The 26,837-nt window shown below is 42.6% G+C and overlaps 2 protein-coding genes across 3 annotated transcripts in view; one reads left to right on the forward strand and one right to left on the reverse strand.

Annotated features, from left to right (window-relative positions):
* The first annotated feature begins 652 nt into the window (after positions 1-652).
* LOC139375925 (nuclear receptor subfamily 2 group F member 6-like) lies at positions 653-19,738 on the forward strand. 2 transcript variants are annotated; one of them, XM_071117890.1, is made up of 5 exons: positions 653-1,457; positions 1,769-2,549; positions 3,412-3,506; positions 7,408-7,986; positions 17,109-19,738. In XM_071117890.1, the coding sequence occupies exons 2-5, from the start codon at positions 2,281-2,283 to the stop codon at positions 17,381-17,383; spliced, it is 1,218 nt and encodes a 405-aa protein (XP_070973991.1). In that variant the 5' UTR covers positions 653-1,457; positions 1,769-2,280; the 3' UTR covers positions 17,384-19,738. The 2 variants fall into 2 exon arrangements, with proteins under 2 accessions (XP_070973991.1, XP_070973992.1); XM_071117891.1 differs by having other exon boundaries at positions 7,411-7,986.
* A 704-nt stretch (positions 19,739-20,442) lies between these two features.
* The window catches only part of LOC139376854 (uncharacterized), a 34,526-nt gene continuing 28,131 nt past the window's right edge, over positions 20,443-26,837 (reverse strand). Inside the window, exons 9-13 of the mRNA XM_071119813.1 lie at positions 26,120-26,274; positions 22,099-22,329; positions 21,668-21,839; positions 20,967-21,008; positions 20,443-20,705 (exon numbers count right to left, since the gene is read on the reverse strand). Of these exons, the coding sequence (XP_070975914.1) occupies positions 20,604-20,705; positions 20,967-21,008; positions 21,668-21,839; positions 22,099-22,329; positions 26,120-26,274 (702 nt within the window). The 3' untranslated portion in view covers positions 20,443-20,603. The remainder of the gene's footprint in view (positions 20,706-20,966; positions 21,009-21,667; positions 21,840-22,098; positions 22,330-26,119; positions 26,275-26,837) is intronic.

Consider the following 26,837-nt stretch of genomic DNA (forward strand, 5'->3'; position numbering starts at 1 on the left):
GGTGATGACCAAAACGTGGCGTTTTCTTTTAACACAATGAGGTGGGTCTTAAGCTGTCTATTCATTGGCCAGGAGAGAAGATCAAAGTGCAGGCTATGATTTGCAGGGTTAATGCATTACACTGAGAAAACATGTGTAGGCCTACTTCATATTACTGAGGTCAAAGGTTGTAGAGTAATCTGTGCTTTGTTATTGACATTATAAGAGGCATTCAGGTGTGAAATGTTACAATTTCAAGTAGTCTATTGCATAACCTGTCTGTAGGAACGGAGTAAATAAACAAGTAACTTGACAATTTGCCATAGAAAGCCCACCCAATGTGTTGGGAGCTGAGACAGAACCATGTCTTGTGTATTTCCTGGAGGGCTTTGAGTTGTTTGCCATGGTCGGGGGTAGCTCTGGCCGTGTGCTTAGAGTCAGGCCTTGGGGTCATGCCTCTCTCCGAGGAGAGCGAACCTCCACATTCTTTTTCTCTGTGTGTGATAAGCCCCACAGCCCACTCTTTGCTCTTTGACTTCAATGTCCATATAAGGCAGCTGGTGCCATGGCAACCACAGGGCTTGAATAGCAGTGTCAAATCCCTGAGCACACACATGCCCCCATCCCCCTCCCTGCACACTCCCTCCCTCTCTCTCTCTTGCTCTGCTAGCTCACACACACACAAGCTGAGGAAAACGGAGGGAGAAACCCATAGACACAGAGAGAGAGGACGGTCTGTGTGGTGCCTTACAAAAGCCAATCTGTCAAGAGCCTAGTCTTCTTTTTAAATCTCAATTCAATTTTGTGGACTCTGAGGAGAGAAAGCCACATCCCTTCCCCCTCGCCTGCCTCAGCCACGGGAAGCACCCACACGGTCGGAGCACAGGGCTAGGCCGCAAGTCGTTAGTGCTCGGTGGGCAAGCACTGACAAAAGACTGGAGGGAGAGGCTAACACGGATGCTTAGAAAGCAGTTTCTCTGACTTCTGAAGGGTGGAAAGGACGCTTTTAGGATTTCTAACCTAATCTGTGCAGTCTATTTTTGGAGGGACTGAAACAGAGACTGGTCTAGCCACTACCACAGAGGATATTGCTACAGCCTGTCTCTTGCCTCCCTCTGGAACAACAAACAAGGAAGAGAGGGCACTTCCTTGAGTTGAAGACCATTTTAAAGAGAGCCAGAAAGACTGGTTGATTTAGTAAAACAGAGGGGGTAGACCGTAGCCACGGCTAAGACTTGATAGTAGTTCTTTGTGTGCCTTGAGGATATAGCCATACAGTGTGCTGTGAAACATCAAGTTGTTTTGCTAGTGGTGACCTGGAAGGGCTCGTTTTGTCAACCAGAATGTTGGTGGTGCTCAGAGGATTGCTGGAAAATCTGTCTCTTGCCTCACTCTGTCTGTGCCCTCCCTCTCCATGGCTGTAAGGGTGATCTAGCTAAAAGAAGACGTTGACATATTATATGAATATACTTGCAACGGTAAGCATACAATACAAGGCTTTTGTATTATTTCTCTCTAATGCCAGGATATAAGTAAGATATTGCAGAAAGGCAGCAGGACTCCACATACACTATAATGAAGGTAAACTGCATGACAGTTTTACGAGGGGTGGCCACTGCTCCAGGGCTAGCGCGGTCCTTTTTCAGCCATTATTGTTGCTAGAGAGAGAAGGCAGAGAGAGAATCGAGAGAGGATTTCCCTCTGTAATCATGTGCAAAATGCGAGTGAATGGGTTGTGTTTTGGTCTCTTTTTGAAAATGTGTGTTTGATTAATTGTTTCCTGTGAAAGGTTCTGTGTCTTGGCTGAAGTGTAAACCATTCGACTGAACAGCAAGCTCCTCTAAAAGACAGCCGTCGAAGGATTTGGTGCCAAATAAATACATAACAAAAAACACAAAAAGAGTGAATAATTCAATAAGGAGAAAGAAGAAAACTGGGCATGGGGCAAAACAAAAGTTTCTAGAGTGAAAAGCGAAACAATTTCCAGGTCATAGTGGAAGGGGAGGAGACAAAACAGCTCTAGTGGGTTTTTTGGAACAAACATTCTACACCATACAATTTTTACAACCCTCTATACTCTACATTAAAAGAGGGTGTGGGTAATTTTCTACCTTTGACTATTTAGTTTCTGACCCACTTTGAGGACCAAAAAGCCAAAAGAGAATATTTTATGAAAAGGCAGAGAATCTCTAAATATTGAACTCTGAACAGAGAGTTCACAAAGGAAATCAAAAAGTTTAGACAGCAGCAAACAAAATTGTTGGCTGTCTCTCATTCCTTCTGTGGTCTGCTAACCAAGCAATGGCCATGGTGAGTGGGGGCTGGGGAGACCCCAACGGGGGCACCAACGGGCTGGGGGAGAAGGGCTATCTGAGGGGAGAGGAGGAGGACGGTTCGCCCCAGGCCGGGGGCAGCGACATGGAGGTCGGGGACGAGGACAAGGCGTGTGTGGTGGACTGTGTGGTGTGTGGGGACAAGTCCAGCGGGAAGCATTACGGTGTGTTCACCTGCGAGGGCTGCAAGAGCTTCTTCAAGAGGAGCATCCGCCGCAACCTCAACTATACCTGCAGGTGAGACTCAATGGATAATTGTGATGATGATGTGATGGATTCTCAAAATTGATGGATAATTATAATAAGCTATTTACACTAACGTTGGAATTCACCTCTTCCTCCACCAAACTGTAACACCCGTCTGGGTAATTCTTATGAATAGCCTTTATTTCTGATTCCTAAGTTTGTCTGTTATCAACATCCCATCTGTACAGGCAAATGGATGCAAATAGTTAGAGTGAGTCATGCATTAATACATAGTTGACTCTGTGCAGAGCTGTTACAATCCCCACAGCAGTGTGTTTACTGGATGTGACTCATCACTCACTTAAAGGAAAAATACACACAAAAAAAATATCTTTCTGTATTTCTTTAATTAGTCCACTGTTGATACAGTCCCCAAATGTTTTGCATGATAACAGTCATGTTTTCAAGATGCTGGACTTTCAAGAGGCAAAGTGTCATATAATGCATTGTGTATCATCACCAAATCCATGAGCATGATACAATATTAATGCCATGGATCATCTAAGGAAAGACAGGGATTGGGCCATACACACTTATATAATCTGATTCTGTAAACCAGCAGATACCTATAATATATTTAAATAGAAGCTTATTTTGTCTCGCATCATGTTTTATGCTTCAACTTTCTACATCTACCCTCTAGATACGTTACGCAACCATGCAGTCTGGTAACTCACAACTGCCTGCAAATGTTTTCTATCATAGGTGACCTTTCTCCATTAAAGTGATAGCAGTACACATACACTACTATAGATTTTGCCAAGGGTTTGTAGCTGTAACAAGTGTCAGCAAAGCTAAATGTCATTATCATTGCTGTGTGGATTGGCAAAACATGTTATGATCTATATTTCAGGTCGAATCGAGAGTGCCAGATCGACCAACATCACCGCAACCAGTGCCAGTACTGCCGCCTTGAGAAGTGCTTTCGCGTTGGCATGCGCAAAGAAGGTACTTATCCTGTCCACATACAGTAGGACCTTCTTTTACCTATATACGTATCCTGTCCACATACAGTAGGACCTTTCTTTACCTATATACTTATCCTGTCCACATACAGTAGGACCTTCTTTTACCTATATACTTATCCTGTCCACATACAGTAGGACCTTCTTTTACCTATATACGTATCCTGTCCACATACAGTAGGACCTTTCTTTACCTATATACTTATCCTGTCCACATACAGTAGGACCTTCTTTTAGCTATATACTTATCCTGTCCACATACAGTAGGATCTTCCTTTAGCTATATACTTATCCTGTCCACATACAGTAGGACCTACCTTTATCTATATACTTATCCTGTCCACATACAGTAGGACCTTCCTTTATCTATAAATGTATCCTGTCCACATACAGTAGGACCTACCTTTATCTATATTTCTATGTGTTCTATGCAGAATATCAGGTTATTTTGACATGAATGTTCAAAGACATGAACTCCAGTCAATAGACTGTATCCATAGCCAAATGTATGTTCTAAAAAAAAACGATTGTTTTAAAATTCTCATTTTTTAAACATTACATTGACCCATAGTGTTGTCACATACAACTACACTGGCCGTATCATGGCTTGCCATCCATGCAGGCTCCATGCCGTGTCCTTTGTCATCTAATCTAGTGCCTGCGTGAGCGACTAGGATACAAGGAACAAGCCACCTGCGGCCCTGTGCACCAGTCTTTCACACACATCTCTGTCTATACCTCAACTGTAGTCTGAAGTCCCAGGTGATGAAGGACTGTATATGCAGTGGTTGGTTAGTTGTTTTTCCATAGGCCTTTGATTATAAATATCACATACCATCTGTATAGTAGTGGTTCCACTGTTACCCTGGTTGCCATGTCATCTTACACTGTAAGCCTATTGAAGCCCTAAGTAGAATATAGTATCCCTATGCCATTGATGTGAGGCATTATTGTATGATAAAGAGGCTGTAGCCCAAAGTTCCACAATGAGTATAGCCCACAATGACTTGTTTGGGCGGTTGCAGAAAACTAGAGGAACTCTGAATGCTGCCTCTTCAGTCTAATATTGATGACTCTTTCCCTTTCAAGGTCAAATTACTCACCCAATGGCTTTAATACGTCAACTACAGTTAAAGTCGGAAGTTTACATACACCTTAGCCAAATACATTTAAACTCACTGTTTCAAAACTCCTGACATTTAATCCATGTAAAAAATGTCCGAATAATAGTAGAGAATGATTTATTTCTGCTTTTATTTCTTTCATCACATTCCCAGTGGGTCAGACGTTTACATACACTCAATTAGTGTTTGGTAGCATTGCCTTTCAAATCACATTTATTTATATAGCCCTTCTTACATCAGCTGATATCTCAAAGTGCTGTACAGAAACCCAGCCTAAAACCCCAAACTGCAAGCAATGCAGGTGTAGAAGCACAGTGGCTAGGACAAACTCCCTAGAAAGGCCAAAACCTAGGAAGAAACCTAGAGAGGAACCAGGCTATGAGGGGTGGCCAATCCTCTTCTGGCTGTGCCGGGTGGAGATTATAACAGAACATGGCCAAGATGTTCAAATGTTCATAAATGACCAGCATGGTCAAATAATAATAATCAGAGTAGTTGTCGAGGGTGCAGCAAGTCAGCACCTCAGGAGTAAATGTCAGTTGGCTTTTCATAGCCGATCATTAAGAGCTCCTGCTGTCTCTAGAGAGTTGAAAACAGCAGGTCTGGGACAGGTAGCACGTCCGGTGAAAAGGTCAGGGTTCCATAGCCGCAGGCAGAACAGTTGAAACTGGAGCAGCAGCACGGCCAGGTGGAGTGGGGACAAATAAGTTTAACTCGGGTCAAACATTTTGGGTAGCCTTCCACAAGCTTCCCACAATAAGTTGGTTGAATTGTGTCCCATTCCTCCTGGCAGAGCTGGTGTAACTGAGTCAGGTTTGTAGGCCTCCTTGCTCACACACGCTTTTTCAGTTCTGCCCACAAATTTTCTATGGGATTGAGGTCAGTGCTTTGTGTTGGCCACTCCAATACCTTGACTTAATTTTCCTTCCTTTTGGGAAGTGCGCCAGTCCCTCCTGCAGCAAAGCACCCCCACAACATGATGCTGCCACCCCTGCGCTTCACGGTTGGGATGGTGTTCTTCGGCTTGCAAGCCTCCCCCTTTTTCCTCCAAACATAACAATGGTCATTATGGCCAAACAGTTCTATTTCTGTTTCATCAGACCAGAGGACATTTCTCCAAAAAGTATGATCTTTGTCCCCATGTACAGTTGCAAACCATAGTCTGGCTTTTTTATGGCGTTTTTGGAGCAGTGGCTTCTTCCTTGCTGAGCGGCCTTTCAGGTTATGTCGATATAGGACTCATTTTTACTGTGGATGTAGATACTTTTGTACCTGTTTCCTCCAGCAACTTCACAAGGTCCTTTGCTGTTGTTCTGGGATTGATTTGCACTTTTCACACCAAAGTACGTTCATCTCTAGGAGACAGAACACGTCTCTTTCCTGAGCGGTTTGACAGCTGCGTGGTCCCATGGTGTTTATACTTGCGTACTATTATTTGTACAGATGAACGTGGTACCTTCCGGCATTTGGAAATTGCTCCCAAGGATGAACCAGACTTGTGGAGGTCTACAATTTATTTTCTGAGGTCTTGGCTGATTTCTTTTGATTTTCCCATGAAAATCAAAGCAAAGAGGCACTGAGTTTGAAGGTAGGCCTTGAAATACATCCACAGGTACACCTCCAATTGACTCAAATGATGTCAATTAGCCTATCAGAAGCTTCTAAAGCCATGACATAATTTTCTGCATATTTCCAATCTGTTTAAAGGCACAGTCAACTTAGTGTATGTAAACTTCTGACCCACTAGAATTGTGATAGTGAATTATAAGTGAAACAATCTGTCTGTAAACAATTGTAGGAAAAATTACTTATCATGCACAAAGTAGATGTCCTAACCGACTTGCCAAAACTATAGTTTGTTAACAAGAAAGTTGTGGAGTGGTTGAAAAACAAGTTTTAAATGACTCCAACCTAAGTGTATGTAAACTTCTGACTTCAACTGTATAGTTGGAAATATGAAATACCTTAACTATGGCTGGAAGCATTTAATACCTTAACTATGGCTGGAAGCATTAAATAGGTTAACTATGGCTGGAAGCATTAAATAGGTTAACTATGGCTGGAAGCATTAAATAGATGAACTATGGCTGGAAGCATTAAATAGATGAACTATGGCTGGAAGCATTAAATAGATGAACTATGGCTGGAAACATTAAATAGATGAACTATGGCTGGAAACATTGAATAGGTTAACTATGGCTGGAAGCATCATAGCAGTATTAGATACAGCCACCCTCTCACCCTCACAATGAGGGGAAATTAATTCATTTTCTTTCTAAGAGCAATAAATATGAAGACAAAGGCCAGAGTAAGCTTTTATCCCACTTTTGGTAATACAAATATTTGCATAGTAAAAGATGAACACCTCCTGAGGAATATTCATCTTTGAGGAAAATATATTTTAATGTAGAATTCTGCTGTCTTTGTTTTATTCCTCGAGTTAACATTCACTTGGAGAATTCTCAAATAATGCGAGTCCTCTGTTTCACCCATTGTTGTTTAGGTATCTGTCTGTGCCCCATGGTGGCCACTTTAATCTGGAATTATATGGTGTTAATCTGGTCAAGACCGTCTGTTGATAATCTGCCAGACCTCCTACTGCGAGAGAGCATGCCTGACTCATTTTCAACTTCTCCCCCCTGCCCTCCCTACTTTTCACCCCAAATCCTAATCACTTCCGTCCTCCCCATCTCCCTGCATCTTCTTAACTCCAACCCCAACCCATACCCCTCCCCCTTTGTGCCTCCATCCCCACCCCAGCAGTTCAGCGCGGACGTATCCCCCCCTCACACTCCAGCCTCAGCCCCACGGGCACCCCAGTAGGTGGTGGTAGCGGCGTCGGAGTGGCAGAGTTTTACAACAACAACGGCGGGCAGCCCGTGTCGGAGCTCATCTCCCAGCTGCTGCGTGCCGAGCCCTACCCCAGCAGCCGCTACGGCCACCAGTACAACCAACAGGGTCAGGCCACCGGCGCGGGCGGGGCCGTTATGGGCATCGACAACATCTGCGAGCTGGCAGCCAGACTGCTCTTCAGCACCATCGAGTGGGCCAGGAACATCCCCTACTTCCCAGAGCTACCCGTGTCAGAGCAGGTGGCTCTGCTCAGGTTGAGTTGGAGCGAGTTGTTCATTCTGAATGCAGCCCAGTCCGCCCTGCCCCTCCACATGGCCCCGCTGCTGGCCGCGGCGGGCTTCCACTCCTCGCCCATGTCAGCTGAGCGAGTGGTGTCCTTCATGGACCAGGTGAGGGTGTTCCAGAACCAGGTGGACAAGTTGACCCGGCTCCAGGTGGACTCGGCCGAGTACAGCTGCCTCAAGGCCATCGTCCTCTTCTCACCAGGTGAGTTATCCTTTTTATTTTATTCTCACTATGTGGATTGAGAATTTAGTTTGAGATTTTTTTGGGACACGTTGAGACTTTACAACATGCATTCCTGACTTTTCAGCCTACATTCCTGACTTTTTAGCCTACATTCCTGACTTTTCAGCCTACATTCCTGACTTTTCAGCCTACTACATTCCTGACTTTTCAGCCTACATTCCTGACTTTTCAGCCTACTACATTCCTGACTTTTCAGCCTACTACATTCCTGACTTTTCAGCCTACATTCCTGACTTTTCAGCCTACATTCCTGACTTTTCAGCCTACTACATTCCTGACTTTTCAGCCTACTACATTCCTGACTTTTCAGCCTACTACATTCCTGACTTTTCAGCCTACTACATTCCTGACTTTTCAGCCTACTACATTCCTGACTTTTCAGCCTACTACATTCCTGACTTTTCAGCCTACTACATTCCTGACTTTTCAGCCTACTACATTCCTGACTTTTCAGCCTACTACATTCCTGACTTTTCAGCCTACTACATTCCAGACTTTTCAGCCTACTACATTCCAGACTTTTCAGCCTACTACATTCCTGACTTTTCAGCCTACATTCCTGATGTTCAGCCTACATTCCTGACTTTTCAGCCTACTACATTCCTGACTTTTCAGCCTACTACATTCCTGACTTTTCAGCCTACTACATGTTGAGACTTTTGTCTACTGTGCATACTTAGATATTCAAACATTTAATTTGCATGATGGGACGTTTGACTTGCATATAGGGTTGCAAGGGGAGGGTAAATTACTGGAAGCTCAAAGTTCTTTGTAATATTATCAGATGACAATGAGTGGCCTTTTGGGTAATTCAGATTATTGTCTGCAATGATTTCTGGTCCTCTTTGTGGCCTTTTCGCATGTAAAATGTATAACATAATCAAATAATATCTAATACAAAATAGAATAACAAAAATAATTGATTGACAACGCGGTAAAACATTATCCACAATATAAACCAACAACTTTATAAATACCATTGGTGTTTAATATGAGGATTTCAGAATGACATGTCCTTTATATATATTTGTACACACTTATTTGACTTATGTCAATATCTCTTTGTTGTAAATGTTTTGGCGCCAAACTGGTAGTCTGGCTAACACTAAATTCCTCTTTGATGTTGTCGGCACAAAGCGTTGATAATTAAGGGGGCCGTGGTTTTTACTGGTTGTCTCGTCTCTGTGTCTTTCTCAGTCAAACACCCACATGTACAGCCACACACAGCCCCGAACGCCTCCCCTTTCCATTACAATCGTTGGATTTAAATCCATGAAAACTAACGGCATAGAAACCGTAAATGACCTGGTAATATGAAATACATTTATTTCAACGGCAGAATTCAAAAGCAATTTTGGACTGACCAACTAAGATATTTTACTCATATGATAGGTAAGATATACATAGCCTTACAGAGAGCCTATCCAACAGACAATCTCAGAAACTATTGGAAAGTTGGCTGTCAGAAGTATTACAATGTGAATGTGCATTTAATCCGCCTGTCTGCATATTCCAAGACATGGTGTATGAGGGTTCAGTGAGATACCAGATGGGTTGGACGATACTTTTCTCGTCTTGAAAATGTTTATACTTAAACTGGAAATCAACCAATCCTCCATCTTTAACACAATGGAAAGGTCAAATGCTTTATTAACTAAATGTTGAAAGTGCATAGGAGACTGAGAGAAACAAAATGGTGCAGTTTGAGGCCATGTGGCGGAGAGTGATGTGGGAGCTGGAGATGTGGGTCTGGGCAGGTGTGATGTAGCTGAGGTTTGTGTGGGTCTGTATATTGTCGTTTGTATGTGTATGTTTTGTATTTAAAAATGTATGTACAATCTTACCCAAAATAAATAACTTTCAAATCCAAACAAGGAGAGAGGTCTCAATCAAGAGAACCAATTAAACCCGATGCACTACTTCGGAGCAGTCATGTGGCTCCTGAGTGGCGCAGCGGTCTAAGGCACCTGCATCTCAGTGCTAGAGGCGTCACTACAGACACTGGTTGGATTCCAGGCTGTATCACAACCGGCCATGATTGGAAGTCCCATTAGGCGGTGCACAATTGACCCAGTGTGTCCGGGTTTGGCTGGGGTAGGCCATCATTGTAAATAAGAATTTGTTCTTAACCGACTTGCTTAGTTAAATAAAAGGTTCAATAAAAAAACATGCGGTGTCTGAGGGTGGCGCTGTTACTAATTAGTACATGTTTCAAGCAGACCACCATAGTCCCGGTGCCCAAGAACACAAAGGCAACCTGCCTAAATTACTACAGACCCGTAGCACTCACGTCCGTAGCCATGAAGTGCTTTGAAAGGTTGGTAATGGCTCACATCAACATCATTATCCCATAGACCCTAGACCCACTCCAATTTGCATACCACCCAAACAGATCCACAGATGATGCAATCTCTATTGCACTCCGCACTGCCCTTTCCCACCTGGACAAAAGGAACACCTATGTGAGAATGCTGTTCATTGACTGCAGCTCAGCGTTCAACAGCATAGTACCCTCAAAGCTCATCACCAAGCTAAGGAATCTGGGACTAAACACCTCCCTCTGCAACTGGATCCTGGACTTCCTGATGGGCCGCCCCCAGGTGGTGAGGGTAGGTAGCAACACATCTGCCAAGCTGATCCTCAACACTGGAGCTCCCCCCTCCTGTACTCCCTTTTCACCCACGACTGCATGGCCAGGCACGACTCCAACACCATCATTAAGTTTGCTGACGACACAACAGTGGTAGGCCTGATCACCGACAACAACAAGACAGCCTATAGGGAGGAGGTCAGAGACCTGGCCGGGTGGTGCCAGAATAACAACCTATTCCTCAACGTAACCAAGACTAAGGAGATGATTGTGGACAACAGGAAAAGGAGCACCGAGCACGTCCCCATTCTCATCGACGGGGCTGTAGTGGAGCAGTTTGAGAGCTTCAACATCAACAACAAACTAGATTGGTCCAAACACACCAAGACAGTCGTGAAGAGGGCACGACAAAGCCTATTCCCCCTCAGGAAACTAAAAAGATTTGGCATGGGTCCTGAGATCCTCAAAAGGTTCTACAGCTGCAACATCGAGAGCATCCTGACCAGTTGCATTACTGCCTGGTACGGCAATTGCTGAGCCTCCGACCGCAAGGCACTTCAGAGGGTAGTGTGTACGGCCCAGTACATCACTGGGGCAAAGCTGCCTGCCATCCAGGACATCTACACCAGGCGATGTCAGAGGAATGCCCTACAAATTGTCAAAGACCCCAGCCACCCCAGTCATAGACTGTTCTCTCTACTACCGTATGGCAAGCGGTACCGGAGTGCCAAGTCTAGGACAAAAAGGCTTCTCAACAGTTTTAACCCCCAAGCCATAAGACTCCTGAACAGATAACCAAAGGCTTACCCGGACTATTTGCATTGTGTGCCCCCCCAATCCCTCTTTTACGCTGCTGCTACTCTCTGTTTATCTTATATGCATAGTCACTTTAACTATACATTCATGTACATACTACCTAAATTGGCCCGACCAACCAGTGCTCCCACACATTGGTTAACCGGGCTATCTGCATTGTGTCCCACCACCCGCCAACCCCTCTTTTTACGCTACTGCTACTCTGTTCATCATATATGCATAGTCACTTTAACCATACCTACATGTACATACCACCTCAATAAGCCTGACTAACAGGTGTCTGTATAAAGCCTTGCTACTTTTTTTACTGTTGTTTTATTTCTTTACTTACCTACCTACCTACACACACACACACACACACACACACATACCTTTTTTTTCTCGCACCATTGGTTAGAGCCTGTAAGTAAGCATTTCACTGTAAGGTCTACCTACACCTCTCGCACCATTGGTTAGAGCCTGTAAGTAAGCATTTCACTGTAAGGTCTACCTACACCTCTCGCACCATTGGTTAGAGCCTGTAAGTAAGCATTTCACTGTAAGGTCTACCTACACCTCTCGCACCATTGGTTAGAGCCTGTAAGTAAGCATTTCACTGTAAGGTCTACCTACACCTGTTGTTTTCGAGGCACGTGACAAATAAACTTTGATTTGATGTGCTCATTTGTACTTACACTTGACTCATGACCTCTGATAAAGATCATCCCTGCCTCAGTGGTGTTAAAAGGAAAGCTTAACATTCTGAAACATGGAACACATGAGACCACTAACTACTCTGAACCTAGATGGAAATCTACCTGAAAATTGGAGCGTGTGGATCCAGCCTTTAATTCAACCTTTATATAATCGCCAGTGGCATCTCGGAGAAAGCCGAAATAGTGAAATGTGCCACATTCCTGCACGAAGCCAGAGATGATGCAATCAAGGTATTCAATACTGTAACAACCCTGGGTTCATAAGTGTGGATATCGACTCTGCCGCCTGACCATGCTTTTGCGGCACAGTTGATAGTGCGCTGGACTTCGGGCTAGAAGGTCAAGGGTTCAAGACCTGCGCCCTGCTGTTTCATTACATTGGTGTCAGAAGTGATCGGGCCTTGCATTCACGACAGTGCGTGTGCTTGGCCAGTGATTGCGTTCCTATAAGAGGAAGAGTCGCAACTTCGGGCTAGAAGGGGTTCGAGACCTGTTTCATTACAATACCTTTGATTTTGAAGATGATGTAGATGTATTAAAAGCGCTTTTCTGAAAGTACTGTGAGCCATGAACAAATCTGACGTACCTGAAGCATATCTTTTTCACGAGAGTGCAAGGACAAACTGAGTCAATTGATGCTTACTGACTCATCTAAAAAAAGAAACAAGTTTCAACAATTTACCGAGTCACTGATACGGGACAGAATTGTGTGTGGAATCGCAAATGGCCAAGTGCGAGGCAGATTACTTGCCGGGCTAGTGAAGTGAACCAGCTGAAAATACATCATGACGAAGTCGAGGTGCCCGTTCTTAACGTGCATGAGCAAAAGAAAACACAGAATTGGAAAAAAGTTCCTAGATAAAGATAGGTTGCATGGACAATGCTCACGTTGACGGTACAAATATGAACCAAAAAAAGGGTCCAACATAAGGTCAGATATGCGAAGCAAATCACAGAAAAAAATCCATTACGCCAAAATGTGCTCCTCATGCACACAGACAGAAAACCGGAGCATTCACGGGATTTACAGGGAGATGACAGCACGAAATTAGGACATGTTCATTGGGACAATTGAAGTGAAACAGAGTGAAGTAAAATTTGTTGTTCAGCTAGTGAATATCAATGAGAAAAATACTGAGAAAGAGCAGTGAACAGAAACACTGTAAATAAACAACCATAAGCTTACTGTTAAGCTGGATACAGGAGCTGAGTGTAACATCTGTCCGTGAGAGACTTGAAAACGCTGAAAGTGAAGGGCGATTCCATGCAAAAATCCAACTGCAAGCTAGTGACGTATTCTGGCCACCAGATGGAGCCAAAAGCAAGAATAGACTCAAATGTCAATACAAAGAGAAAGTGACTGAACTGGAATTTCAAGTGATAGAACAAGATGCACCTGCAATACTTGGAAGATCAGCTTGTCTGCAAATGGGCTTAATGCAGAGAATATTCAAGCTTGAACAAAGGACAGAGACGGACATTTTGAATATGAAGATTTATTCACAAGACCTGGATGTGTTCCGGGAGTTCATCACATACAAATAGACGCAGAAGTTACACCAATTTTTGGTTAACTCATCCAGAAAAGTACATGTAGCACAGAACCGCGTGGAAAACATGGATGTCGTCATCAGTAAAACTGAGCCTACTGAATGGGTAAACAGCTTGGTGACGATCGTGAAGCCAAACAAAATACGGGTATGCATGAACCCACAGGATCTAAACAAAACCTTCGAGAGAGAACATTTTCCTTTACGTACCATTGAAGAGGTAGTTGCTGAAATGCCTATCGCCAAGGTACTTTCAGTAGTTGATGCAAACCAAGGATTATGGCAAATCCAACTGGATGAAGAGAGCTCCCGACTGGGAGGTACGCCGTTTGGGAGGTATTCATTCAAGAGACTGCTGTTCGGAATCGTGTCGTCTCCAGAGGTGTTCCAGAGGGGCCTCGAAGTTTCATCAACACCTGTATGGAAACCAGATCCAGGTGGAGTCGGATCACAAGCCCTTGGAAACAATCTTCAAGAAGTCGCTCCAGAAAGCACCAGGCAGACTGCAGAGAATGCTGATGAGACTACAGAGATACAGTCTACATGTGACAGACAAATCAGGAATGGAGATGCACTGAGACGAGCATACCTGAAGGAACAGATAACGAAATTGCTGGATGGTGAGCTGGATGTTAACTACATCGCTCATCAACTTCCGGTTTCAGAAGAGAAACTGCAGCAATTCAAAACAGAAACAGCAGAAGATGAAGAGTTAAGACTGGTCACAGAAACAGTTTAAAAAAGGATGGCCAGACAAGAGGGGGAAAGTTGCAAAGAAAATACAGCACTACTGGACCTTCAGAGGGTATTTGACATACTCAGATGGACTGCTGTTCAGAAGTTCAAAACTTGTTGTTCCTCAGAAAATGAAAGAATTTCCTGAAGCACACATGGGAGTCATCAAATGTAATAAACTAGCAAGGATGTTCTGTCCAGGCATGTCTAAACAGATTGAAGATGTTGTAACAAAATGTGCAGTCTGCAACTCACACAAAAACAACAACCAAGAGAGCCACTCATGTCTCATCCATTCCCAGAGAGAGCTGGGCCAGTTGCAGTGGACCTCTTCCATTACAACGACACAGAATATCTACTATTTGTGGATAACTACTCAAAATACCCAGAATCTCCCAGCTCAGTGGGACAACAAGTAAACACATCATTACAGCACTAAAGTCGATCTTCGCACGGCATGGGTTGCCCAACAGGTTGTACTCCGACAATGGAAGACAGTTGGTGAGTCAAGAAAGGTTCTCTACCAACAGGGATTTCAAACCTGTCATGTCGAGGCCTACATGTCCACAGTCAAACGGCCAAGCTGAAACAGCAGTTCAGACTGTGAAGAACCTGTTGAAAAAAGCACGAGACAGCAACGGCGATCCTTACATAGCTCTCCTTGAGTAAAGAAAATGTGCGTACCTGGAATGGCTCAGGGTGGCGCTATTACTAGTTAGTACATGTGATCATCTGTACTTGCACTTGACCCATGACCTCTGATAAAGATTGTTCTTCTACCCTCATCCCTGCCTCAGCTAATATATTAAAAGAGCTAATATTGAATTCCTAAACAGCCTCCTTTCCAGACCAGTTTGGTCACAGCTCTCCCTGCGCTGTGAGTCTCGTGGGTCACGTCTGCACGGCTACCAAACTGGTACCAGTTGTGAAAAAGGTTGTGAAACGTTATTGCAGTTCATTGAAAAATAATGTCATTGTTGATTTATTTTTCTTCATTAATTAGGCAATTTTCTCTTGAACCATATGGTCTATCCACTAGAAACTCGTGGACAAAATTGACACATAGAAAATGTATTCATATATAGTATTCATTTTTGTAACAGTTATTCAAGTATAAATTACCATAGATTACCTGTTAATTACCAAAGTTGGTTAAATTTACATTAGCTTTGCAACCCTACATCAATACTTATCTTATTTTTTTACTAACATGCTGAGACTTTAACATTTCTAATGGGAAAACATACACTGAGTGTACAAAACATTAGGAACACCTGCTCTTTCCATGGCATAGACTAACCAGGTGAATCCAGGTGAAAGCTATGATCCCTTGTTGATGTCACCTGTTAAATCCACTTCAATCAGTGTAGATGAAGGGGAGGAGACAGGTTAAAGAATGATTTTCAAGCCTTGAGACAATTCAGACATGGATTGTGTGTATGTCATTCAGAGGGTAAATGGACTAGACAAAAGATGGAAGTGCCTTTAAACGGGGTATGGTAGTAGGTTTCAGGCCCACCGCTGCTGGGTTTTTCACACTGTATCAAAAATGGTCCACCACCCAAGGGCCTCCTGGGTGGCGCAGTGGTTAAGGGCGCTGTACTGCAGCGCCAGCTGTGCCATCAGAGTCCTGGGTTCGCGCCCAGGCTCTGTCGTAACCGGCCGCGACCGGGAGGTCCGTGGGGCGACGCACAATTGGCCTAGCGTCGCCCGGGTTAGGGAGGGCTTGGCCGGTAGGGGTGTCCTTGTCTCATCGAGCACCAGCGACTCCTGTGGCGGGCTGGGCGCAGTGTACGCTAGCCAAGGTGGCCAGGTGCACGGTGTTTCCTCCGGCGCATTGGTGCGGCTGGCTTCCGGGTTGGATGTGCGCTGTGTTAAAGAAGCAGCGGCTTGGTTGGTTGTGTATCGGAGGACGCATGACTTTCAACCTTCGTCTCTCCCGAGCCCGTACGGGAGTTGTAGCGATGAGACAAGATAGTAGCTACTACAACAATTGGATACTACGAAATTGGGGAGAAAAAGGGGTAAAATTCAAAAAAAAATAAAAAATAAAAATGGTCCACCACCCAAAGGACATCCAGCCAACTTGACACAATTGTGGGAAGCATTGGAGGGGAAAGCTTAAGACACCCAAATCCATGCCCAAATGAATTGAGGCTGTTCTGAGGACAAAATGGGGTGCAACTCAATATTATTATCCTAATGTTTTGTTCACTCAGTGTTTCTCTTGGTGTTATCTAAGGATACCAAAGCATCTGCTGGTCCAATGGCAAAACCTGAACACAGGTGTACTGGTAGATTTGAGGAGAGTGGTGCCCTCTCCTGGCATGACAGTACAAGTGCAGAGTATAATCACAGGCCAAAATGTGTTGTAGTGGATATTGTAACTGAAAGGTCTGCACTGCACACTTACCCAAAGAGTGTAAAATGTTTACATGTCAACAGTTGTGTGCATTATTTTGCTTCAAATGACCTAAATCAAGACTACATCAACAGAACATACAGATGAAACAATGTGTAGAAACCAGGAGAACAGAGGAGGTACAACCTGACCTTGTTTTAGTTTTTGGTCAGAGTTTTTTAAATTTGTTGGTGCCAAACAGAATTCTGTATGTAGGTTCCCGTCTCAGTTAAGTACTGCTCCCTCCCACTCTACTCACCTCACGTCTCTGTCATTCCCTCCTTCCCTCTCAGATGCGTGTGGGCTGACAGACCCGGTCCACGTGGAGTCTCTGCAGGAAAAGGCCCAGGTGGCTCTGACAGAATACGAGCGGATGCAGTACCCAGGTCAGCCGCAGCGCTTCGGCCGCTTGCTCCTCCGCCTGCCCGCCCTCCGCGCCGTGCCCGCCAACCTCATCTCCCAGCTCTTCTTCATGCGTCTGGTGGGCAAGACACCCATTGAGACGCTCATCCGTGACATGCAGCTCTCCGGAAGCTCCATCAGCTGGCCCTACGTCCCTGGTCAGTAACCCCCAATATTAGGTCTCCTTCTGGGCAGTGACGACAAGGACCGCAGGTTCCTCTGAATCATCATGATCCATCTGTGTGATCCTATGCTAGCGCCAGCTGGACATCATACATACTGTACTGTCTCCATGAACTGAGCTCTCCATACCAGCCTAGTGCCAGCTGGGTCTGTTGCCAGCACACTGGTGCCAGCACACCTGCTGTGCCCCGTTATGGCGACCTGAGTCAGCCATGCCATCCGCATGCCATAGTGACACCTTACATACAGACATTACTGTCCTGCCAATAGAGGTCACTGGAACCTCATTTTCCACATCTCATTGCCTTCAGTACAATGACTGTCAATGTCAACATCAGACATTGGAATTCTGGTAGAAAACCTGTATTATGGAGCTATTAGGCTGTTCCATTCTGATCCTTAAGGCTGGTTTATACTTAGTCTAACAACATGTCTATAGACAAATAGAACGTGACAAGTGTCTCTGGTCAAAACAACATTTCATTTATACTCGGGTTTATAGACCTGTTGCTGCGGCTGTTGGTTTCCTTGTCGGAGACGCATTAAAGTTCAACGTTGACCCTGTCGCAGAATCCGTTGTCATGGTTACCTGACTGAGACAGCAACAAGACAGTGCACAAGTTCTCAAATTCTTTGGCTGAATTCCCTGCTTTTATTTCATCATGCTCACAACCATAAGCTATTTTCTGTAATAAGCTAGCTAGCTTTCAATTACCTTGTAAATAATCATCTTGTTGAGTTTATTTTCCTGTAATAATTAATACAAATTTGCTAAAGTTAAGACGTTGTCGACAATGACAAATTTGATGTCGGACGACAATAGAATGCCCATGATGTCACTGCGACAACTTTCTACAGAAATGTCGATAGACCGACTATAAACAAGTCTCTCACTGAAGGGTCTCCACCTAACTTAGAGGGTCCTCCACCATGTCTCACTCCTATCCCTTCAGATATGTCAACACAAACTTGATAGGAGGAAACGGGGAGGTGCTAAGGGTTGAAATGAAACTGGAACAAGAAATTACACCAAAATCTTTATCGTCCACAGAAATTTCACCGAAAACATAATTGTCCTTGAAGAGGTTCTAGATTTGATATTTGAACTAGTAGATCAGCCAGGAAGATGAAGTGGAGAGACTTACAAATGGGACTCAGTGACTGTTTCCATGTATCACTCATAGGGATCTTAATTGTTGCATTGGGCAACTTTTAAAAAGACACAGTTAAATGAATATGGATTGATACCGCACAAGACAACAGAATGCTAACGATTGATTTCTTCATAAGGCAACCTCTCTGTCATTGTTGTTCACCACAAACCGCCTTCTTTTCAATGACTGCTTTTTCAATATTCAGTATGAATTAGGACACTGCAGTAAGAGTAGATCATTCATCTGGACATGTTCTTTCCAATCAACACTGTTTTTTCGATAAGGACGGATATTTTAACTACAACAGATGACGAATGCAGCTGATATGAGTGACAGGCTGATTGTTGAAACAAAAACGTATGTAATCAAAAAGGTTGTGGCCAAATGGTTCACCTATGACCTATGACCTATGACCATACTGAAAACAAAGAGCAAATGCTGTTGGTACTTTAAAAATAAATCACATCAAAACCTATTTTACAAGCTATACGAAGTGTACATATTGTAAATGTAGGGAACCAAAGGCTTAAATGGTGTTGATGGTATAATGTTTAGAGGCCATGTTGTCTTGCTGCATGTCACAATGTTGTTTTTGCTCTGTTAAACGTTTTAAGAGGTGTTTCATCTCTACCAAATGGGATTGGAGAGTAAAGTTCTTTTTTTTTAATGATGAGTTCACAGGTTCTTTTTTTAAAACCTTAATATTTTATGTAAAAATACCTCTACCATCCCTTGAGATGTGTTAAAAAAGATGTGTCTCCATGGCGGTGAAGATGACACTGGTGCAGAACAAGAGGCTACTCCTGAGCCAATTCTGTTCCCAGCACAAAGCAATGCATCCTAGGAGCTAACTGTACAACACTAAGGTAACATGGGACTTTATTGTCATGGCTGTATGGCAATGGGACTGCGCTTGGAGGCTACGATCCCAAAACATCACACTACCTGTGAGAGACTGAGAATAGGTCCAATAGCCTATCGGTGACTACGAATTACCTCATGCCTTTCAAAAAGATGTGGCATATCCTCACCCACTGACTCACTCAACCACCATATCACCCAGAAAAATGACAAAAGATACATGTACTATTATTAATGTTTTACTATATTTTACTGTTGTTGCTGAGTTCTTTAGATTTGGAATTGTTTGTGTATGAAAGCATTATTAAAAGGCCAAAATGACATGGTGAGTCTGGTTTCTTTCCCTAGTCAGTTACATCCATAAGAATGTCAGTTAGATCTGGGCAATATTTTTGTACTCAGAAATTACTACTGTAAAGCACACCCTTAAGAGATGTAATACAATGCATTACATTTATTAATGTCTGAAAACAATGTATAAACCATGGGAAGACTAATTGATCAACAAACCTGTTGAATTTGCATCAGACTCTCTTCAAAGAAAAACTATTGTAAACATTTTAAAGAAATGTCTGGAATTAATGTACTGCATGATCACATTGCAAGACATAATATTCTACAATAATTGTATATTTCATTATAAAATATGTAAGTTGTTATTCTTCATTAAATACATTAAAGATAGAATATTAGAATGCACATTTTTTTGTAGTTAGTAATCGGTGAAAACATACTTTTGCAATGTTACACAGAGCAGACAAAAGAGACAAGAACAGATCAGTAGTACAACATTTATAAAACAACAAAACAGACAAAAATGACACAGGAATATTACATCTCTTACAAAGCACAAGAATCCATAGTAAAAATGTAACAGAATGAATCACGAAAATGTCTCAATCATGCCCTTACAACAAACCTTCACCTCAAGTCAAAGATTTCCCTTAACATACATGTTCAATGTGGTTGTTTCAACCTCATCGTCTACTTATTGTAAGTCATTTTCCGAGAAAGAACCATTCAACTGTTGCCTTTTCAACCTGTGTGAAGCGGCATCAGTCAAAGTTCACCATCAAACAATATCCCATAAGAGCATGTGTTGGTGTCTTTTGTGGAGTCCTGCTGGACTGGTACCATGTAGTCTGCTGTATGGAGTAGTTGTGGATGGTACAGCAGACCCAGGCTGCTTCAACAAAGGCCATTGTCATAGTTCTTCACTAGGCGCTTGATGTGGAATAGGTTCTGTCTCAGGTCTTTGCTTCGTTGCTTCTTGGCTTGATAGTCTGCTGTCTGCAGAGGAGAAATAACACACTACAGACCTTAGATATCAGACATTTACAATGATATATCAATTGGTTAAGATACAGTCAGTGAATAATATCATTACATAATACACATTATATAATATATTAAATTAGAATATATTTATAAATTACATATTATAAAGTTAATATCTCCCAAAATGAAATAATTGTTCCTAAAATAAATGGAGAAAGCAGACATATAGGGATGAATTATTGATGAACAGTAACTTGAGCGATTATAACTCACCCGCTTCAGGCCCTTGAGAAGGTTGTATTCATCAGCCACTCCCTAAGATATAAAGGATAACTCTCAAACATTACTGCTCAAATGGGGGTTATTCATCAGCCCCTCCCTAAGATATAAAGGATAACTCTCAAAGATTACTGCTCAAAGGGGGGTTATTCATTAGCCACTCCCTAAGATATAAAGGATAACTCTCAAAGATTACTGCTCAAAGGGGAGTTATTCATTAAAGAAGGTTTATGCGCAACGATGAGGCAAACAACACAAATTCCTTTTCCAACTCAAGGCTAGTTCCCGCCGCATTTCCAACTAAACATCTTTCATTATTTGCGTATAATTTAACTGATTCATTCAACTAAAGAGCAAAGGTTAAAATACCACCTACTCCTTAGTAGTACAAATTTGAGGTGAAATTATCGAATGCTTGACTCCTTTTACTGGGAGAGCCGAGTCTTCCCCTTCATCTGATTTTGTTCTCAAAAGTAGTTATAAATGCATTTCTTTAAAGTCAGCTTTTGTGTGTGTGTGTGCGCTGTAATGGTGCTTGTTTCAATGAATTAGCAAAACTTAAATTATGAGATAATAACGATGTAGTTGAAAATTATACATTTCTACGCGAAATATCAGGAGAATTTTATACCGTAAAGAAAACACAGCCATATTGTTTTTTTGCCAGAAAATGTAACAGCATATGTTTTCTTTACCTGGTACTTCGCAGTCCCCTCCTCCAGGATATCCAGCTCTCGGCTCAGCTTGTGCATCTGTTCACTGATGTCATCCATCTCGGCACACAGGCTTTTGTAGCTCGCCAGGTCGGAGTCAAACTCTTTCTTATACTGTCGTCGTTGCCTGTCTGATGTTATCTCAGGGTACATGCTGAAGAGACACATTACACAGGAATAAAGGAGACACAGGTCATTCCATTTAGATCAATGCTGCAATTTTATTGACCGTTTTCTTGAATGTAGAGAGCTTTGGAACAAAATGGCTTTCTGTCATGCTTTCCCACTAGCATATCTGACACAGCACACACAGCAGATAACGGTTGGATACTGTCTGTTTTAATGTTTAATCTATCACGCCATCCCTCGTTCCATCCATTCATCCATCCATCTTCTCAACAAATACAGCCCACCTATGCATGTGGTCACTTTGGTCTTGGTCCAGTTCATTACCAGTATCCCCACCAGTGGTGTAGCCGGTCTCACACTGGGTCTCCTCCTGGGAAGGGGGGGTAGGATCCCGTTCCCTTTCCCTGTGAATGGGGTACTTCTTCAGGCTCTCTGCCTCCACAGAGGGGCTGGAGCTGACCCTGGTGTGCCGGTACAGGGGCTCAGGCACACGCCCATTGGTGTTGTCATAGTAACTGGAGATAATATCAAACTGTCAATAAAGCTAGTTAACCTTTATAACTATATGATTACATTATGGTGTTATTCTTTGGACCATTCAGTCAATACTGCATGAACACTGGGAAAGTAATTTATCTGTATTGACAGCAAAGCAGAAGTTGAAGGTGGCAAATTGATAACCAGCAGGCAGAGAAAATCAAATTTTAATAAAAAATAATTTATTCATTTTCAAACTGTTATGAACTATTTTCCTGTACCATTTTCCTGTTACAGCCGAGGGTGAGTAGTGTGAGTAGTAGGGTTATGGTAATATTATTGTTACTATTAACAATCCTGTGACTATTTATTATACAACTTTGGTCTATTCGGCTAGGACAAGGCCTGGATTAAATCAGATCAAACTTTAACCGGCGATAGCCAACACCCACATAGCGGATGTTTTGCCGGTGTCGGATGCCCCGAGTGGCACAGCGGTCTAATGCACTGCACCTCAGTGCTAGAGGCGTCAATACAGACCCTAGTTCGATTCCAGGCTGTATCACAACCAGCCGTGATTGGGAGTCCCATAGAGCGGCACACAATTGGCCCAGCGTCGCCCAGGTTAGGGTTTGGCCAGGGTAGGTCATTATTGTAAATAAGAATTTGTTCTTAACTGACTTGCCCAGTTAAATAAAGGTTAAGTAAAAAAATAAATAAATAAACGCAGAACTGCGTTGAAGTCATCAAATCAGTGAGCAGCTGCTCTTGATCATTGTCACGAAGCCACACCCGTCCCCCTCATGTTAGAAGATCAGAACGAGAAAGTGTAAGCTATATAGACATAATTAGGCTAAAATTTTAAATAATTAAAGAAAATAATGAGGATTTTGTTAGCCTAATCGAGGTATAGATTATATCTCACATTCCAGTGCTCAAACGTGTAAACAAGGCTACATGGGATTTATCTTAATGCACTCCGTACAGCCAATGGCAATGCCCACTTTAGGTATAATACCAGGAGCCGCTTGTGGATTTGACAGCTCTAACACAGTTCCACCTCCGACGTCGCCAAAACAACCGCTATGCAGATGTTGGCTAAAGCGGATCTGATTGAATACAGCCCTAAGACTATTCAGCCTAGGTCAAAACTATTCACTCTACATCAAGTCTATTCACTCTAGGTCGAGACTATTCACTCTACATCAAGTCTATTCACTCTACATCAAGACTATTCACTCTAGGTCGAGACTATTCACTCTACATCAAGACTATTCACTCTACATCAAGACTATTCACTCTACATCAAGACTATTCACTCTACATCAAGACTATTCACTCTACATCAAGACTATTCACTCTACATCAAGACTATTCACTCTAGGTCGAGACTATTCACTCTACATCAAGACTATTCACTCTACATCAAGACTATTCACTCTACATCAAGTCTATTCACTCTACATCAAGACTATTCACTCTAGGTCGAGACTATTCACTCTACATCAAGTCTATTCACTCTACATCAAGACTATTCACTCTAGGTCGAGACTATTCACTCTACATCAAGACTATTCACTCTACATCAAGACTATTCACTCTACATCAAGACTATTCACTCTACATCAAGACTATTCACTCTACATCAAGACTATTCACTCTAGGTCGAGACTATTCACTCTACATCAAGACTATTCACTCTACATCAAGACTATTCACTCTACATCAAGACTATTCACTCTACATCAAGACTATTCACTCTACATCAAGACTATTCACTCTACATCAAGACTATTCACTCTAGGTCGAGACTATTCACTATAGGTCGAGACTATTCACTCTAGGAGGAGACTATTCACACTAGGAGGAGACTATTCACTCTACATCAAGACTATTCACTCTACATCAAGACTATTCACTCTACGTTGAGACTATTCACTCTACATCAAGACTATTCACTATAGGTCGAGACTATTCACTCTAGGAGGAGACTATTCACTCTAGGAGGAGACTATTCACTCTACATCAAGACTATTCACTCTACATCAAGACTATTCACTCTACGTTGAGACTATTCACTCTACATCAAGTCTATTCACTCTACATCAAGACTATTCACTCTAGGTCGAGACTATTCACTCTACATCAAGACTATTCACTCTACATCAAGACTATTCACTCTACATCAAGACTATTCACTCTACATCAAGACTATTCACTCTACATCAAGACTATTCACTCTACGTTGAGACTATTCACTCTACATCAAGACTATTCACTCTAGGTCGAGACTATTCACTATAGGTCGAGACTATTCACTCTAGGAGGAGACTATTCACTCTACATCAAGACTACTCACTCTACATCAAGACTATTCACTCTAGGTCGAGACTATTCACTCTAGGTCGAGACTATTCACTCTACATCGAGACTATTCACTCTAGGTCGAGGCTATTCACTCTAGGTCGAGACTATTCACTCTACATCGAGACTATTCACTCTAGGTCGAGGCTATTCACTCTAGGTCGAGGCTATTCACTCTAGATCGAGGCTATTCACTCTAGGTCGAGACTATTCACTCTACATCGAGACTATTCACTCTAGGTCGAGGCTATTCACTCTAGGTCGAGGCTATTCACTCTAGGTCGAGACTATTCACTCTAGGTCGAGACTATTCACTCTAGGTCGAGGCTATTCACTCTAGATCGAGGCTATTCACTCTAGGTCGAGGCTATTCACTCTAGGACGTGACTATTCACTCTAGGTTGAGACTATTCACTCTAGGTCGTGACTATTCACTCCAGGCAGAGACTATGGGAACTCACTATGGGTCAAGGCTCCAGACAATCCTCCCAGACTAGCCTATTTACTTAGACTGGACTATTACATTTACAGTACCAGTCAAAAGTTTGGACACACCTACTCATTCAAGGGTTTTTATTTATTTTTTACTATTTTCTACATTGAGGAATAATAGTGAATACATCAAAACTATGAAATAACACACATGGAATCATGTAGTAACCAAAAAAGTATTTAAACAAATCAAAATATATTTCATATTTGAGATTCTTCAAAGTAGCCACCCTTTGCCTTGATGACAGCTTTGCACACTCTTGGCATTCTCTCAACCAGCTTCATGAGGTAGTCACCTGGAATGCATTTCAATTAACAGGTGTGCCTTGTTAAAAGTTAATTTAGGAGGAGGAGGTGCGATGGTGCTTTGCTGGTGACAGTCTGTGATTTATTTAGAATTCAAAGTATACTTAACCAGCATGGCTACCACAGCATTCTGCAGCGATATGCCATCCCATCTGGTTTTTCAACATCCCATTGTCCTGTTTTTCAACAGGACAATGACCCAAACAAACCTCCAGGCTGTGTAAGGGCTATTTGACCAAGAAGGAGAGTGATGGAGTGCTGCATCAGATTACCTAGCCTCCACAATCACCCGACCTCAACCCAATTGAGATAGTTTGGGATGAGTTGGACCGCAGAGTAAAGTAAAAGCAGACAACAAGTGCTCACAAAATTTGGGAACTCCTTCAAGACAGTTGGAAAAGCATTCCTCCTGAAGCTGGTTGAGAGAATGCCCAGAGTGTGCAAAGCTGTCATCAAGGCAAAGGGTGGCTACTTTGAAGAATCTAAAATATAAAATATATTTTAATTTGTTTAACACTTTTTTGGTTACCACAAGATTCCATGTGTTATTTTATAGTTATGTCTTCACTATTATTCTACAATGTAGAAAATAGTAAAAATAAAGAAAAACCCTTGAATGAGTAGGTATGTCCAAACTTTTAGACAATATCAAACCCTATGACTCACACATTGCCATTGTAGGTCTCCTCACTGTAGATGCTGACTGTTCCGGCTCCGTCTGAGACAACACTGTTCTCTGTCCTGAGGTCAGGGACGGTCTTCTCTGATAAGATCACAGTAGGGGCCCGCTGAGTGCTCTGCCCCTCTGCAACATAGTCCACCTGAAACAATGTAACAACATTGCTATTAGCCTAAATATTTCATATGGATATTGGTATGATAGTGCTTTTGAGGGTGTTTTGCTGTGTCCTGCCTCGAACACTAAGAACCAGAGTCTCATGCATCTTAACCAGAATGTCCTTGACATTCTCATAATTATACCGGTCTTACCCTGTAGACCACTTATACTACCTACACTATATACAGTGTCTTGCGAAAGTATTCACCCCCCTTGGCATTTGTTCTATTTTGTTGCCTACAACCTAGTTAAAATTAATTTTTGGGGGTTTGTATCATTTGATTTACACAACATGCCTACCACTTTGAAGTTGCAAAATATTTTTTATTGTGAAACAAACAAGAAATAAGACAAAAAAACGAAAACTTGAGCGTGCATAACTATTCCCCTCCCCCCAAAGTCAATACTTTGTAGATCCACCTTTTGCAGCAATTACAGCTGCAAGTCTGTTGGGGTATGTCTCTATAAGCTTGGAACATCTAGCCACTGGGATTTTGCCCATTCTTCAAGGCAAAACTGCTCCAGCTCCTTCAAGTTGGATGGGTT

This window comes from Oncorhynchus clarkii, chromosome 20, assembly GCF_045791955.1.
Source record: "Oncorhynchus clarkii lewisi isolate Uvic-CL-2024 chromosome 20, UVic_Ocla_1.0, whole genome shotgun sequence".
Lineage (NCBI taxonomy): Eukaryota > Metazoa > Chordata > Actinopteri > Salmoniformes > Salmonidae > Oncorhynchus > Oncorhynchus clarkii.

Bases quoted from the DNA above. Each gene is read 5' to 3' on its own strand.
- LOC139375925 (XM_071117890.1), top strand. From the start codon at position 2,281: ATGGCCATGGTGAGTGGGGGCTGGGGAGACCCCAACGGGGGCACCAAC. The intron at 2,550-3,411 runs GTGAGACTCAAT...TCTATATTTCAG, and splicing joins AACCTCAACTATACCTGCAG to GTCGAATCGAGAGTGCCAGA. The intron at 7,987-17,108 runs GTGAGTTATCCT...CTTCCCTCTCAG, and splicing joins CATCGTCCTCTTCTCACCAG to ATGCGTGTGGGCTGACAGAC.